Source organism: Bactrocera neohumeralis, chromosome 3, assembly GCF_024586455.1.
Source record: "Bactrocera neohumeralis isolate Rockhampton chromosome 3, APGP_CSIRO_Bneo_wtdbg2-racon-allhic-juicebox.fasta_v2, whole genome shotgun sequence".
Classification (NCBI taxonomy): Eukaryota; Metazoa; Arthropoda; class Insecta; order Diptera; family Tephritidae; genus Bactrocera; species Bactrocera neohumeralis.
In genome coordinates this window covers 72920697-72937648 of record NC_065920.1, presented here as the reverse complement: position 1 = coordinate 72937648, position 16952 = coordinate 72920697, and the positions used below count along the sequence as shown (strand labels likewise).

The 16952-nt window shown below is 31.5% G+C and overlaps 2 protein-coding genes across 6 annotated transcripts in view; one reads left to right on the top strand and one right to left on the bottom strand.

Annotated features, from left to right (window-relative positions):
* LOC126752167 (cGMP-dependent protein kinase 1) overlaps positions 1-16743 on the bottom strand; it is a 31648-nt gene extending 14905 nt beyond the window's left edge. For 2 of the 5 annotated variants that reach the window (XM_050462770.1, XM_050462774.1), the window contains exons 1-2: positions 16587-16652; positions 12127-12426 (exon numbers count right to left, since the gene is read on the bottom strand). In XM_050462770.1, coding sequence (XP_050318727.1) covers positions 12127-12237 — 111 coding nt within the window. In that variant the 5' untranslated portion in view covers positions 12238-12426; positions 16587-16652. The other 3 variants (XM_050462773.1, XM_050462771.1, XM_050462772.1) reach the window with 3 other exon arrangements.
* Positions 1-16952, top strand: part of LOC126752165 (uncharacterized) — a 565185-nt gene that overhangs the window by 157438 nt on the left and 390795 nt on the right. The gene's annotated exons all lie outside the window — the stretch shown is intronic.

Here is a 16952-nt window from a genome sequence, read left to right as displayed (position 1 = left end):
CTGTTGCCACGTTTGACATGTAAATAATGTATGACATTGATTTCAGGCGCGACAAGAGACAAATAGAAATCGCAAACTTTGAGGAACGCCGTTCCGGGGTATTGAATGTAGACATAGGGAAAATTTATTTCGAAGAAATACGAGGTGTGTTGACATTAAGAAAACAACAATAAAATATTAATAATAATACGAAAATAAGCGTATATGATTGGGGTTTGTCTATCCTATACAGAAGGTACAAAAGTGTTATTGTTGGAAAGACGAGTTAATGCAATATTTATTACCTTTGTTAAGTTTATCCAATACAGACATTTTTTATTAAAATTTTCTGTAACTTCAATGAATTAATGATGATGGAAAATACTCGTATCATATTATCAAATTTGACCCGACCTCACCAAAAAAAACATGATTTTATCGTTTTTTAATACAAATCTTTATTATCGCCTTCAAAATAGACTCCAAAACAACACAAATTCAAATCAAATTTTTCATTGTTATTAGCAAGGGAGGGATTTGAGGATTTTTTTTGGAGCGCCATACGCTAGACTGTTGGTTAGTCTCGACGCTATGAAAATTAACGTACGTCTCGTTATCTATAATGTTGCGTGTGATGTCCTTGTATGTAGGGTCAACAGCTACGTTCTCAAGCATATCTTTTGTGAATTTTATTAGACGTCGGTTTTGCAATAGATTCAGGTCTTTTGGTAAGAGTCATAGCATTGACATGCTTTATTCCCAAAACTTTAGCTAAAATGTGTTGAGTCGATCCATAAGAGCTATGATACCCTCTACTGCTCTATGATAAATATGTAAATAGCGATGGGAGCTCTTTCCTGCACTCTCATTTTTGAACAATTGAAGGTTTGAGAGAATATATAGAACCTGCGAGCTTCTCATAATTTGATTGAAAAAGGATTGACATTATTATGTACTTAAATAATGGAGTTATAATGTAAAATGTCAAATGATCTAGATGGACCTTGCTTTAGACAGACACCGTTAAGAAGCTGATTAAGGAGCATGCCTATTAGAGTGATTCAGAAAGAAAAAAAAAAATGGGTTCCTAGACACCTCTAAGAAAGCCTATAAGTTTCATCATCCATAATAATTTTTTTCATTGAGTTATAACATTCATAAGAAATAAAAAATTTTCCCAAAAATAATTCTCTGTTGACAGTTAATATCTTTTCAACGTTTCGTTTCCAAAAAAATCATAATAGACCTTTTGTAGAGCATTCAATTTCCTAAAAAATCTAAGGAAAAAGATATTTTCTCAAGTAGTTTGAAGCGAGATATAAATTACAATATTACAATTAAAAACTCATATTTGGAGAGGCTTTCTTAGAAGTGTCTAGGAACCTATTTTTCCGAGTACCAAACGAAAAAAAAAAAATTTTTTTTTGAATCGCTCTAATGTCGTCTATACTCATTTACTACTATGATTAAAAAATATTAAAATTCATAATTTACTTTTCAAACTTTAAGACGTCTCCCTTAAAGTAATCACCCTTAGTCCCAATACACTTATGCCAACGTTTTGTTTTTAATTCTCGAAACAATTGTTAATGTCAATTTCCGGAATAGCCTTCATTGCGCACAGCCATTCACTTTTAATGTCTTCAATTGACTCAAAACGGTTTCCTCTGAATGAGCTGAAGTCACACGGAGCTAAATCGGGCGAATATTGTGGTTGCGGCATGATATTGGTTAAAACTTTGGCGAAATACTTACGAAGAATCAATACTTTAGAGACGGTAGTGTAAAAATAAAGAGTTGTGAGATCGTAATCCTGGCCTATTCTTTCAAAAAGCTTAGCGAAACCGACGAACAGCACTGAAATACCATTCCCTGTTGACAGTTTGGCAGGTCCACATTCGCTAATCCAAGAAAAATGTAAACATAACCTTGATTTTTGATCTTTTTTGACGTGGTGTTTTAGGCTTCGGCTCACCTTTTTCATGATATTCGGCCGACTGAACGTCGGTTTCCGATTCGTAAGCATAGATCCAAGACTCATCGCCAAAAATAATACCTTTCGTGATATCCTAGTATTTGGAAAGCATTGTTTGACAGACTCTAACGCGACGTTGTTTTCCGAAAAAATTGAGTGATTTGGGAACTAATCGTGCTTTCACCTTTCTTAGACCCAAATGATCTTTCAAAATGGTTTTCATTGATCCTTTCGATATTTCAACGATTCCAATAAGATCTCTGACTGTTAGTCGTTGATTCTCAAGCACCAATTCCTTTATTTTATTGACGTGCTGATCATCAGTTGATGTTGATGGCCGTCCTGGAGATGGTTCGTCGTCAACTCATTCTCGACTTGGTCGGAAAAGCTTTTCGCGACAAGCGGTGAAACTACTCAATTACTTCTTTGTTGAATAAACGGGATGTTGCAGAAAATCAATACTGATATTTTTGAGGGAATAATCTAGGTTAGCCGATTTATGTAAATTTATTCTGAAGCTGAAGGAAGGAAAATACAGTTTACAATAAATATGGTATTGAGAGGAAAAATTCCACGCGATTGGTAGTAGTTTAGAAAATCGTCGGAAAATCACTAAAACATTTTATAGTAATTTTTTAAGTTTAGGCTCAAAAGAAAAAATAAAATTGTTAAATATTTTGAAAATCCGGTTTCAGTTATGCATTCTGCTAACTACCTGTTAAAGAGATTTTGGCTTAGGCTCGGCTGAGTGAGATTAGGTTGGGTCGGAAAAGCTTTTCCTTGAAACTGCTAATTTGGTTGGTGATACCTAAACTGGATGTTGCAGAAAATCAAACTCGAAATGCAGGTTATACATTGAAAGGTTTATTCTACAGAGGATCAGCTACCAATAATAGCGATTTTTGCTGGTATCTTTGCTAAGTTTAGGCTGGCAACAAATGAAATTGAGATATCTTTGAAAATAAAAGTTAGGTATAATGAAAGCTGTTGAACATACAGTGACGCAGAAAATAATGACTTTGCACCAACTATCACACATATCAGTATTTCTTTGCGTGGCAAACTGTTGCTTCACAAATTTTTCCCTACTTCAACACACAATTTTTGGAGTTAAAAAGTATATCTATGTTCATATATTATGTGTTTAACGAAATGTCATATATTAAACAAACTCCATAATAAAAGATAATTAGTATTCACGCTAGGGATTTGTGAGTGTGCGCTTAGCAAATTCATCAAATCCCCATTTAGCGGCTTGTTTCTTGGCACTCCACACCTACGTAAGAAGCAATATAGAAAAATCGTCCCAAATTTCATTAACTTTTTCTTGTAAATCACCTTCCATACACGTTTTGCTCCTTTGATCCGCAATAAATCCCGCGCTGAGCACCTTAAATCAAATGCCGAAGTAAAAATGCCGTTATGCGCTGCCTAACGCGAATTAAGCCTGCCAATGACTTGCGCGCAGCAACTGTAAATGTTCACGTGTGTTTTCCTTGTTTGCATGTGTTTGTGTAAGTCACATACAGTATATGTGTGCGTATGTGTTCGACACGTGTTTGATTTCCTTTTACATGAAACTCACGTTCCGTCAACGACGTCATGGCATTTGATTAGGTGGCGTGTGAGGCATTTTTGATGGCGTCAAAATTTAGTAGGTGCGAAATTTACAGCGTAACAGCCCAAGCACTTTAACTTTTTTATACACATCAGTTTATGTATGTATGTATGCAAGTGTATTGTTGTATAGAAATGAGTGAAAGTATTGTGTTTGTTTGTAGCAGCGTGTTTCCTTTCGATTCAGCTAGTGCATTTATCAATATAGAAGGCTTTTCAGTGTTATGCTAATACATATGTGAGCCTAGTATTGTTTAGCCACGTGCCTGTTTCAATAAGTTTCTGTACCGCGAAATTAACTTATTAATATACATATATTACTATTATTTTTTGTTTTTGTGAATTTGTTTCAGCTTTTATGAGTCTCTACTTTTTAAGTCTCTGTAGAGAATCTGGAATCCAATAATATCGATTACTTTATGGTTGGTTGAAGTACATTTACATTTGGTGCTAAAATATTATTGAATTCGTAATATAGTAAAAAAATGTCGTTTGCCTAATCCGCTGTACTTTCAAAGCTTTTGGTTTAGTTAGAAACGGTTCATAACACTTTAAAAGCGTGGTAGACGAAATTGCGGTTTTACTCGATACTCCCATACTGCCGCACGTATCCACTTGAAGTAACTTCACTGTTACTCTATTTACAATATTTTATTAGAAAATCGAATGTAGGCTCAAATTCCGTTATTGATTTTGTATGTTAGATATCACGATTTCCTGGAATTGCCGCCACTCTTAGAGCCTATTTTGGAAAAATGTAAACATAAGGTCAACTAAACAAATGTATAAAAACAAGGGATTTTGACTTTGCTAAATTTGAACAAAGGTTGTGGACTTGACTAAATGTAAACGGAAGGTTACTGACCTCATCATATAAACAATAGGTTCATTGACCCCATTAAATGTAAGTAAACGGTTCACTAATTGGCCTCATAAAATGTAAACAAAGGGGTCACTGACCTCAGAAGAATGTTAACATTAAGGTCATTGACCTCATAAAGTAAGCAGAGGACTTATGGACCACATAAAATGTAAACAAAAAGGTCATTGACCCCCATAAAATGTAAACAAAGGTTGTTGACTTCGCTAAATGTAAACAATGGTTGTGGAATTGGCTAAATGTTAAAGATCCTTGTTGGTACTTATTAATTTAACAAGATATCTTCACGAAGTTTACCATGAATTAATGTCTACTACAGTATAATAATATAGACACAATCATCCGAGTTGACTTTTCTATTATTTTTGAAGTAAATATAAGACGCAAATCTCGTTTGTATCGCCGTTCTATATCGATCTCACTATGTGTCTAACTCATGATAACCAAACCCTATATAACATGACAACCAAAACGGGTAAAGTGAAAAAATAGCAAACAACTTTTTAGTGAGTTTTGTTCACGCCTTGGTTTTATGCTGTGTGTCAAATCAATTTACCTGCACTTTGAAACAATATTTTCGGGAAAATATTTTTCAAAATATTTTTGTTTGCTTTTTCAAGCAAAGCTAGCTTTAATTACGCCATAAAACTGTTGCGGAGTGAATACTGAAAACTTAAAACAGTAATAATTATATATTAAGTGGTTTCATGTTAGGAACTATCAATCAACAACGCAGCGCGTTGTAGATTTGTAGAGCTTTTTCTCTGCGCAATCGATATTAGAGAGGAAAATCAAATATTAATCATCAAAAATAGCTTTAATGTTCTTCAAAATATCTGTATACTTTTGCCTGCATTTTAACTAATTTTCGAAGCACCTTTGATACTCTAATTGAGGTATTTCTAAAACGTTCGTACTGAACAAATCAACCGTCTTTTCAAGTGTTGAAAACGTTGACCTCTTAGTTTATTTTTTTTTGTGAGGGTATCAAAAGGAGTTATTCGGTACATATTGTGATAATGAGAAATAAACTGAGATATTCATTAATGGTTTTTGTTATATAGCAGTTACTTCCTAATTTGTATAATTTAGACTAAGCCCTGAAATATACTATTAGCACTCCCCTGGATTTGCGATCCAATTGTAAACGGTTTTTCAATAAGAGCGTTGCAAAACTTGGTTCATGCTCACCAGCGATATGCTTGCAGAAGTCCAGACGCTGAACCCAATTTCACTTTCGATATTCGTACAAAGTTCATCAATCGTCGAGGGCTCTTTGGCATAGACCATAGACTTGACGTAGCCCCACAGGAAACATTCTAACGGCGTCAAATCGCACGATCAAGGCGATTGTGACATTCACTGTGTGGCTTGTGGCGCCGTCCGACTGGAACCACAAATTATCCAAGTCCACATCATCCAATTCGGGCCAAAAATATTCCGTTATCATTGAGCGATAGCGATTCCCATTCACAGTAACGTGCCGGTCTTGATCATCACGGAAGAAGTACGGCCCAATGATGCCGCCAGCCCATAAGCCGCACTAAACTGTAATTTTTTCGGGATGCGATGTAGATTGCTGCATGACCAATAACGCAAATTTTGCTTATTGGTAAAGCCATTCAGGCAGAAATGAGCCTCATCGCTGAAGATGATTTTTCGATGAAAATCCGAATCATTTTCAAGTTCAAGTGAGCTTAGCTCAACTCACGTACATATGACGATTCTGGTGGTCAAGAGAGTCAAGAGAGATCTTGTAAGGTTGTAGGTCAAGATCTTTTCGGAAAATTCGCCACAACGACGTCTCAGAGATGCTCAATGCTTGTGAACGACGTGTGAGATACTGACTTGGGTATTTCTCACAATTTTTCCACTAGACGCTCAATTGTTGATCTGATATGGCGATTATGAGAACCATAAATTGAACGTAGCGCTCTTAACTAAAGAGAAATGTTAAAAGAGCGGGAAAAAATTTGGCATTGGTCTACTTTAGTACCTCCCTATTGAAAAATCCTATATAAATCTTTGAAAGTTAACTTTTCCTTCCTCTGTTAAAAATACCAAAATGACTGAATTTGATTTTCAAATTTTGTTAAGATTAAGGAAATTATTTCAGCAATCTTGAACATTTTTTCCGGAAATTTCCATAAATAGCAAAATAAAAATTTTATTTTCATCGTGGTTTCATAAAGCCAAACGCTCTTGTTATTGACCAATATTGTAATATTAAAAAAAATATTTTTCAAAGATAGCTCTTTAAAAAGGTAGCAGTTGGCTTCCCCGGCAAACAATAAATGATAGTTTCAGCTTTCAAACACCTGCGGTGTATAATTAAAAGCATGCATTTTGTTTGGACATTTTATAAAAATATATTTAAGTAAGGTTCCCATGTTTTTGTAGATTTTTTTTTACAAATTTCCAAAATAAATAATAACTGTATACATATATGTAGATAGTATCTACCATACATCTGCGGCATCTCAGCGCGTTTTTATCACCGCACCGTTAAATGGCTTACAATACAGTCAATTAAAATAGCAACAATAAGATAGCAAACAAATAAACAGATCTCAATGTTTGCACAACTTTATTGACTTCGTTCGCTTGCTTGCCGAGTAAATGTTGTTGTTATTTGCAATGCTGATATCTGGGCAGACTTACTTGTATTCAAATATAATATATACATAAGCAAAGCACATGTGTGGCGCATTCAGGTAAGTTTTTTTACGCGTTTTCACGGCTTCCGTTATGAGCGCACGCACACGGATACATACATATGTACATATTCTACGGAGTGATAAGCATGCATTTTCAATTACAAGCGGTTTGTTACTATAAATATATACACACATTATATGTATGTATGTACACGTATGTATTGCCGCTGTTGGTAATGTTTACAGTTCTTGTTGTAACCTTCCTCACTGTTAAATATCGACTTGCTCGTATAGAAGATAAGTGAATGTAAATGACTTATGTATTAATAATTCTACATTGCATTTATTTCAATGCAACAAAATTTCTGACGCATTGCTTTGTTTCAAAAAAATTGTGAAAAAAAAATTGAAAAAAAGATTTTGAAAATAAAGTTGGAAAAAAAGTTTTGAAAAAAAAAAAATTTTGAAAAAAAAATAAAAAAATTGAAAAAAAAAATTTGAAAAATAAAATTGTTGTTATCTTTTGAGATTGTTTTGCGTGAAAGCGTAGCACGAATTAACAAAAACAACAAGCAAATGCCAAAAGTATATACACATTAGGGTGGGTCGAAAATGTTTTTTTTTTCGCTTCGTACTCAGAAAAATTGTTTGCTAGACACTTCTAAGAAAGGCTCTTTCAGTATAAGCACTCAATTGTAACGGGAAGGTCCTCCATCTAACGGTTTTTTTCCTTATTATCAGATAGAATAGATCACATTTCGCTTCCAACTGCTTAAAAAGTATTTCGTTTCATAGATTTTAAAAGAAACTTAATGAAAATTGTCTTTTGCAGTTTTACGGTAAACCTAACGATTTAAAAGGTATTAAGGGGGTATTCTGGTCTAGGATTTTGAAAAAATCGATTGTTTTTTTGCATATTTACATAGCTTAGACTTTCAAAAATATGTCCTTGGAAAAATTTTTCAAAATTCGAATTATTTTCGGAGATACAGCCGATTTTGTGACGTGGCGTCCGTGTTCACTAGAATTGTCTCCTAAACTTTAAAACGCGTTTTTCTCGAAACTACTTTTTTGAGGTGGTTGACATGATATCTCAAGTTCTACTAAACCGATTCCTTTGAAATTTGGTACATATCTTCTTTATACAATGCTCTATCGTGTCTGCCTTGGATTTCCAAAAATTTTGATTTGAAGTATTTTTAAAAAATTCGAAAAGGTCGAAAAAATCTGGTCAAAAAAATTGCTTTTTTCAAGTCGACGCCATTTTGTTATTATTTATTTATTTTTTGTTTTGAAAATGGTCAACCCGATAACGACATCCTTACTAATGACGAATCTTCTTGTTTTTTGTGGCTTAGATCTCTACAAGGGTTGAAATCACGTCTACCAGGACGCACCTATTTTTTTGAAGCCCCCACTCCACCGGCCCGTATTTCGACGAATTTTGTTTTTTTTTCTTGAAATTTTTTTTTTTTTTAATATTACTAAAATGTCAGTAAAAACATATAAAAAATGGATAGTATAAATTTTTTTCATTTTTTTTTATCTTAGTTTAAAAAATGCCTAAAATTCATGCGTCTAGACCAGAATACCCCCTTAAAGGCTGAAGTTTGACTATTTTAAAGGACATTTGTATTTTTCTTTTATATTCATATATATTTTATAACTCATCGAATAAACATTTGTTTATTTTGCAAAGTCCTTAGCCTTGTAGGAAATTTACCGCTTTGCAAAACTCATTTCTTTTGTTTATATTTTGTGGTTGCCTTGGATAATCATTGATATTTGAAAAAGAATATAGGGTAAGCGCATATTTTATTTGAAAAACTATGCTGACCATTTTTGAGCTCATACTTGAAGAGGCTTTCTTAGAGGTGTCTATCAACCAATTTTTGGGAGTACGACTCGAAAAAAAAACGTAAATTTTTTTGATCCATTCAAATATGTAATATATGTATTTATATACTCCGAAAAAAATATATATGTCCTAGTATATATTTCCATGCATACATATACTGAAAAAAAAATTATAATATCACACACAGTGTTTTGAGAATAATATCATTGAAATTTGAATAAAAAGCTCAAAATTTTAAACGGAAAGCATAAATATGCCCAAAGGCTTTTTTCATTTGTATTACAGTCTGTATTTTATATTTTATGCGCGTTGAAATTTTTATGTTCGAAACTTTTTGGGAGAACCAAATTCTGCTATCCTAAAATACACATTCTATACTCTAAATTATATTTCAAAAGGAAACAGCTTTCCATAAATTAAGTAGCTGTTTTGAGCAAGAAGTGTTTACCACATGTTGGCAGGTAGATTATACTACTTCGTTAGGGCTACAACTATCGAAATTTGCAAGGAATTGCTTGCGTCTGTGCTTTCACGTGCAATACATACGAATCCGGAGGTTATGTTAGAATTAATACTGTCCGTCTAGTAATCAGAATGGTATGGTTGAGAGAAGGCAAGATTATCCCAGCAAATGAAGGTGTTATTCGAGGAAACAGGGACAGCATAATTTAAATAAATTTTTATATCTATGGGACGTTATCTATGTAGAAGTCTTTGCTTTAGTTGGTCCAATCCAACTATCGCAATGAAAGTATCGACATACTCAGCGATAGCCAGACGGTACTTATAGCCATCTCAACTTATGAGATTAAATCACTATTGGCAGAAGTTAATAGAACGGTTGAGCAACCTATCAGTTCACATTCAATTGCACCTCATCTGGATGCCACACACACAAGAGTGTAGCCGGAAATGAATTGACTGACGAGCTTGCCCGTTCCCAGCGGCCTCCAAGATGATAGGACTGGAAGCCTGCATTGCAGTTGGTCCTCACACTATAAAAAAAGGTGATCCGTAAGGAGAAGAGAGTGGATAGGAAATTGTAAAGGCAACAACTCATAGGAAAGTGTCAGACAAAGTTGCTAATGAGCGGTTAAAACCTCACACAGTTGTACACCACTCTTGCCAATCTCATACACTATCTCATTGCTCTCGATGCATTTGTGACATGGTATTCAATAGAAGTGATGGGGCTTGGTTTTGGCGACACTATTCACTGCTATCCTCTTCTCCAAGACACTTCAGTGGGGTATGCGAAGCGTAATTAAAGCCTTGATTGCTACTTGGCTGTATATTATGTCTGGAGTTGCTTGCTGATGCATTGGAAGTTAGCTCTGCGGCTTTTTTGATAGCAAAGAACCTTTCTTGAAATTTATTGCTGTGGTCGGGCAGCTTAAAAGGTTGGCTTATGTCTAACTCGATGCAGTTCATCCCCGCATCTCTTTATAATTTTTCGAGCGATGCTTATAAATGTTTAATGAGTTGAAAAGTGCTTGACAAGCCACCATGACCCAGCGAACCATGCCCGAAGGTTCTATGTGTGAATTCTTCTGCAGCCAATAGACGCCCCGTCGATTTTGCCACTCAGCTTTCAGTGAAGAGATCTGTAGGTCGCAGGTTTAGTTTTAGTTCAAGTGTCGCAGTTGCTTCCCAGAGCTCTTAGTGTTAAAGTTATGCAGATATTGTTGCTTTTAGGGTTAAAATAAAATTCGTATATACCGTCCACGAGCTAACATACCTCAATAATATATATTGCTGGGCGGAAGGAAGCGGCCTAGCTGTTGTTCCAAACAAAACTGAACTGGTTTTATTTACCGGGAGGTATAGAACCCTGGATGTACCCCTTCCCACATTGAGAGCTCTCGGCTTCACACTGTCGAAAAGGTGAATTACATGGTCCTTGGTACATAGCTATCATGAAAGCCTAATCTTGAGGAGAAGGCGAGCAAAGCATTAATTGCTTTGTATTTATGTAAAGGAGATGCTGGGAAGCGGTAGAAGTCTTTACCAAGAGTTATGCTTTGGTTTAACGACACTGTAGTTATGCTAATACTGTTTATTTGTCTGGTGGAGGCGCTTGGTAAAGCCACACTTATTAAGCAAATGGTTTTTTTTTTCAATGAGCTACTGTAATTGGCATCAGCCGTGCACTACATATAACACCAATGATGGCTCTTAATGTCATTCTTCTACATATGTATAACACCGTCGCTGACAATGAGCTCAAGGCTTGTCGAGGAGTGCAAGACCCATATTAAATTTGTGTGGGTGCCTGGCCAGAGAGGAATCGGCGGAAGCTGTAAAGCAGATGAGCTCGCTAGAAACGGCAACCATACCTAAATTCCATCACGCTCACGAGCATTACGTTAATGAAATGTTGTTATATATTTTTTTTATTTTTCTTGTAAGTAAATATACTAAACATTTTCCTTCATAGCAAAATCATAAATTCCAATTTTTCCTGCTTTTAAACGAAAGTCTTCTAATTGAATTATCATCAAACCCTTATAACTCAATTTAAAATCGTAATCGTAATTGAAATATTTGTGCGATAAGATTAATTATCTACAATAATATTTGTCCATACACTCTGCCACTTTATTGCATTGCTTGCTGGCTGCGACGTCATCGCGCGAGCTATAATTTGTATTAGCAAGTTATCGACAACCATTAAATAAAGCAATGAGCTATGATAACAACTGAGCAGGAGAATAGAACGCGCACCAAGTGTGTGTGGTATTTGCAACGGTAAATATGAGCTACATATGCTATAACATTACAAAACTACATGTTAAATTGGCTTATCAATTAACAGTAACGGTTAAATATGCTGTTATCAGCTGGCATCGCAGTCGTCGAACTAATTAGCGTTCAATCATTAATTTTTCTACCAAGTAGCGGCTTACCTGCCCTGTAGGAAAACGGTTAGACATTCGATTGTTCCACACCTTTGTGAAAATTCGGAAGTCTTTGCTTTTGCCTACAATGTTTGTATTTACAATTGATTGCTAGTACTATTACTCACAATGCTTTTCTGTTAACTCCATTACACATCTGATTAGCTTATCTCTTATGTATATTAATGGTTGGTATTGTCTAGGTACATATGTATATATGTGTTATATGATAAATTTGTTATGGTATTTGCTGTTTTACTCACCACTGGATTTGCGGCATTATTCAGCAAGGTGTCTTTATTTTCATCCTCCGCTGGCGTAAAGCTGGCTTTGGCGCGATTGAATATACGCAACTTTCGTGGAAAGCACGCCATGTTTGTTGGTGTGGGTTTCTTATTTTACTGGTCGACACTTTTAATCGGCTTTTTCGATAATTTCCTCTACTTTAGAGCAGTAGATTTTATTATTGTTTGAAAAACTACGATTTCATCCATTTGTAGCAATATTTGGAGTGAAGTCACTAAGTTCATTTATTTTGGTGATTAATCGCCTTTAGTTAATGACTAATGATTAAGGATTAATGGTTAATGATCAATGATTAAAGACTATTGATGAAAAATTATTTATATATTGGAAAAGATTTATGATTAACGACTAACGATTATTGATTTTTAGTGCTTCACTTATTGGTGTTTCCACAGAATTTATAGATTTATCTTAATATTTAAATATCAGAGACTACTGAATTAGGACTTATGATTTACGATTAATTTGATTTGTCTTATGACATGTGGTAAGTGACTAAGAATGAGAGCCTAGTCATAAAAGTTATGACTTATGACCTTGAACTTTTTGTAACTGGCTTAGAATTTATAGATTTATAGATTTTTTTTAACATTTAGATCTCAGAGACTAATGAATTATGATTTACCACGAATCAGTTTTTACACATGATTTTTTTAACTGACCAAGAATGACTTTTGACAAAGATATGAATTATGACTTTAGACGTTTTGGTCAAACTGATTCAAAAAATTTCAATTTAAAAAAAAAAAATCAATAAAAATACCGCAAGACTTTTTTGACAACCCATTATTTAGATTTACGACTAATGAGTTTTTGACACATGACTTTTTGTAACTGACCAAGAATGACTTTTGACAAAGATATGAGTTATGACTTTAGACTTTTGGTAACTGATTAAGAATTAATAAGTACATCTTAAATCTTAGAGACTAACGAATTGCGACTTATGACTTACGACGAATTCGTTTTGACTTTTGGTAACTGACTAAGAATGACTTATGGTTAAGTTATGACTTATGACTTCAAACTTTTGGTAACTGACTAAGAATTTATAGTTTGATCCTAAAATTCCAATTTAAGTGACTAATGAACTGTCATTTATGATTTACGACTAATGAGTTTTGACTTGTGATTTTTGGTAAAAGACTAAAACTTTATAGTATGATCTCAATATGGAAAACTCAAACTAGCCATTAACGACTAACGAAGTATAACTTATGATTTACGACTAATGTTTTAACTATTTTGAATTTCTGATTAGCTAACGGTATAAAATTTATTAGGAATGATTGATAATATTAAATCTGAATTGGAATATATATTGCATATAATTTCGCGATTGCAAATTAATAAAATCTTCTTTTTAACATGCAAATTGCATATTTCGCCTAATGACTTAATTTTCACGCATATTTGCCTCAGCTCTTGGCATAACGTTTGACGTCAATTATAATTTGAACTCGTAATTATTCACCATGTATACTTTCGTCTTCACTATCTATATTTATTTGGTTCGAAGGTACTCGTATACCTATGTATATATTCGCATTTTCAGCTATTTAGGAGTCGACTTAATTACCAATACCATATAGAATATTAGTCCGTTATAGCATTAGCCACATTTTTATTGCGTTTTATCTTATCTGCCATATATTTGCTTATTATTTATGAGTCAAGGTGAAATAAGATTTCACTTATTATATTTATTTGCTTAATTCGGCAGTTTAATTTACAATCCGATTAGATCTTAGAATATAATTTGTGAATTTATTACGAGCGATTAGTGCGATTTATATAAAAATGCTTTATGTAAGTTCATTGGAGCTACTGAATTTTTTTAAGTCAGTCATAATTTTTTGCACCTAATTTTAATTTTTATAATTATATATAATTATATGATAAATTAATTTCTCGTTTTATTTGGGCAAAAAAATTGCATACAAATTTTAAATGCCAAAAAAAAGTTAAAAAATTATTTCAAAACTTAATTTATTTAATCAATTAATAAGATAAAAAAAAATATTTATAAAAAAATCAATTAATTAATGATTAATTTAAACTAATTAAACAATTATTTTTAATTAAGTATATAATAAATAAAAAAAATAGTTTTTAAAATAATTAAAATATTAACTTCAGTTAGGTAAATTATAAATTAAAAAAAAATTTTTTTAAATAATTTTTATAAGATAGTTAGATTAGTTATAGTGAAAATTAATTTTTTGTATTTTAGTTTTTTTTAAATTAAATAAAAAAAATTGTTTTTTTTAAATTAGCTATTTAAAATATTTTTTTGTACCTTTAAATTTCTTTTATATAAATTAAATTTTTAAATTAGTTTTTTTTTTTAATTTATTCAATTAATTGATTAAAAAACTATTTACTTAAAAATCAATTAAATAAAAATGTAATTTAAATTAATGAAGAAATTTCTTTTAATTAATTAAATAATAAATTTAAAAAAAATAGTTTTTTAAAATAATTTTCAAAAGTTTTTAAATTTTTAAATTTTTTATTATAGTTTTTAAATTTGAAAAAAAAAATCAAAAATTATTTACAGATAGAATTTAAATAAAACTATATTAATTATTTAAAATAGTTTTTTAAAGATTACTTTTTTCGACATTTAAATTTTTTATATTGAAATTTATTTTTTCAATTATTTTTTTAACTCACAAATAATTAAATTTTGTAAATTAATTTTTTGTCACTTAAATTTTTTTCATAAAAATTAACTTAATTTTCATTCTGTTCTTCAATTTTTTAAATCGGTTTTTTAAATTATTTTTGTTTTGATTAATTTTTTGGCAAATAAATTTTTTTTGTAAAAATTATTTCTTAAAATTAATTTGGTGACATTTAAAAGAGTATGATTTTGTATTTTATATGCATTTTTTGTTTGTATGTAAAAATTATAAATTATTAAAATTTTTTAAAATTAAGTTAAAACTTTTTTTTTTAATCAGCTTTTTAAAATTAATTTTTTGGACATTTGAAATCTTCTTACAGAAATTATTTATTTTTAATTTCAAAATTAATTTTTTGTTATTTAAATTTTTTCAGAAAGTTTAATTTTATTATTAAATTTTCCTTTAATTCTTTTTTTTTAATTAATATTAATTAATTAATTTGTAACATTTAATTTTTTTTATTTTTTTTAAATGGTTTTGTAAAATTATTTCGTTTTTAATGAATTTTTTGACATTTGAGATTTTTATATAGAAAGCTTTTTTAATAATTTTTTTTTAAATAAATAATAATAAAATTTCTTAAACATTAATTAAATTTTTATTTATTTTAAATTATTTTCTAAAATTGGTTTTATTTAAAAAATTTTTTGGTATTTAAATTTTTTTCGCAAATATTAATTAAATTTTTAATTTTTTTGAATTATTGTCTAAAATTGTTTTTATTTAAATAATATTTTGGCATTTAGATTTTTTTCGTAAACATTAATTAAATTTTTAATTTTTTTAAATTATTTTCTAAAATTGTTTTTGTTTAAATAATTTTTTTGACATTAAATTTTTTTCATAGTTTTTTAGTATTTTTAATTAATTTTTTTAACTTTTACTTGCAATTTTTTGCTTGCAAATATTTGTTTAAACACTTTCGTTTACTCAGTTGTTTTGGTTTGTTAGCTGTTTCGCTTGTAATTGCTTTTTACGCTTTTTGAACGGTTGAGTGAATTTCTATTTTCTAACTTTTTCTTTGCACTTTGTTATTTGTATATTTTTGTATTACCTAATCACGCGCAAGCTAGCGCTGATAAGTAAAATATTCATATTTGGGCACTAACATACGAATTCTTATCGAACAGTATACACCTAGGCACATACATATGTATGTACAAATACAATTTTCTTATGGCACTTTGAAAGATAAGTGCCACACATTGTAAGTAAACTTTGTTAGCAGCGAAATATTTTTGTTGGCGTTCAGTTATAATGAAAACGATTTTAGAATTATGAAATCACTTGGATTTTAATTTTCATATATTTTTAAATATAAAATATCTTTTCTTATTTTTTCTAAAATAATATCATTTTGTTTTTATTATTAGGTAAAATTTATTATAAATTCTTGTATTGAATATATTTAATATATATTTTAAGCAGAATATATTATTATGATACATATGTATATTATTATAATTTTTTGCAATATTATACATTTTTGGAAAATTTTAGTATCCAAAATTTCAAAAAAACATGTTTAATTCAGTAACATATTTTTTTTTTGTATTTGTATTCCATAAATCAATTTTTTATTTCTTGAAATATTTTCATCACTTAATTTATTTGCTTTTATAATTTTCCACAATTCAGAAAATCAGCACTAAATCACTTAGTTTCCTCCAACAGACACTAATCTAACACTTTGAACATCCGCACTTGCACCGGAAACGCGAATTCACCTTCAAAGCACAGCGTTAATTTTGTTTTTGTTATACCATTTAGCACTTTGATTTTCTTTTTACGCCACGCAACACCGTTACCTTTCATCTGAGCGCACGAGTGCAACACCTTTGACACCGTTTCGGTCTCAAACCCTCCGTCCGCATGGAGGCTGATAACTCGACTAATTTAATGTGGCCAATTTAAATTGGCAATTTGCGCGAAATGAGTGAGTGAGAATGAGAGCGAACTAGCCGGCGTGTGAGCGTGCGAAGTGGCACCCGTTAACTCCGCTAACACCCTCCTAGGTCGGGTAGGTCTAGCGAGCAGTTCCAATTAATTGTCGCCTACATTTGTTTGTGCAGGTGTAAGGGTGTTGGGCGGGC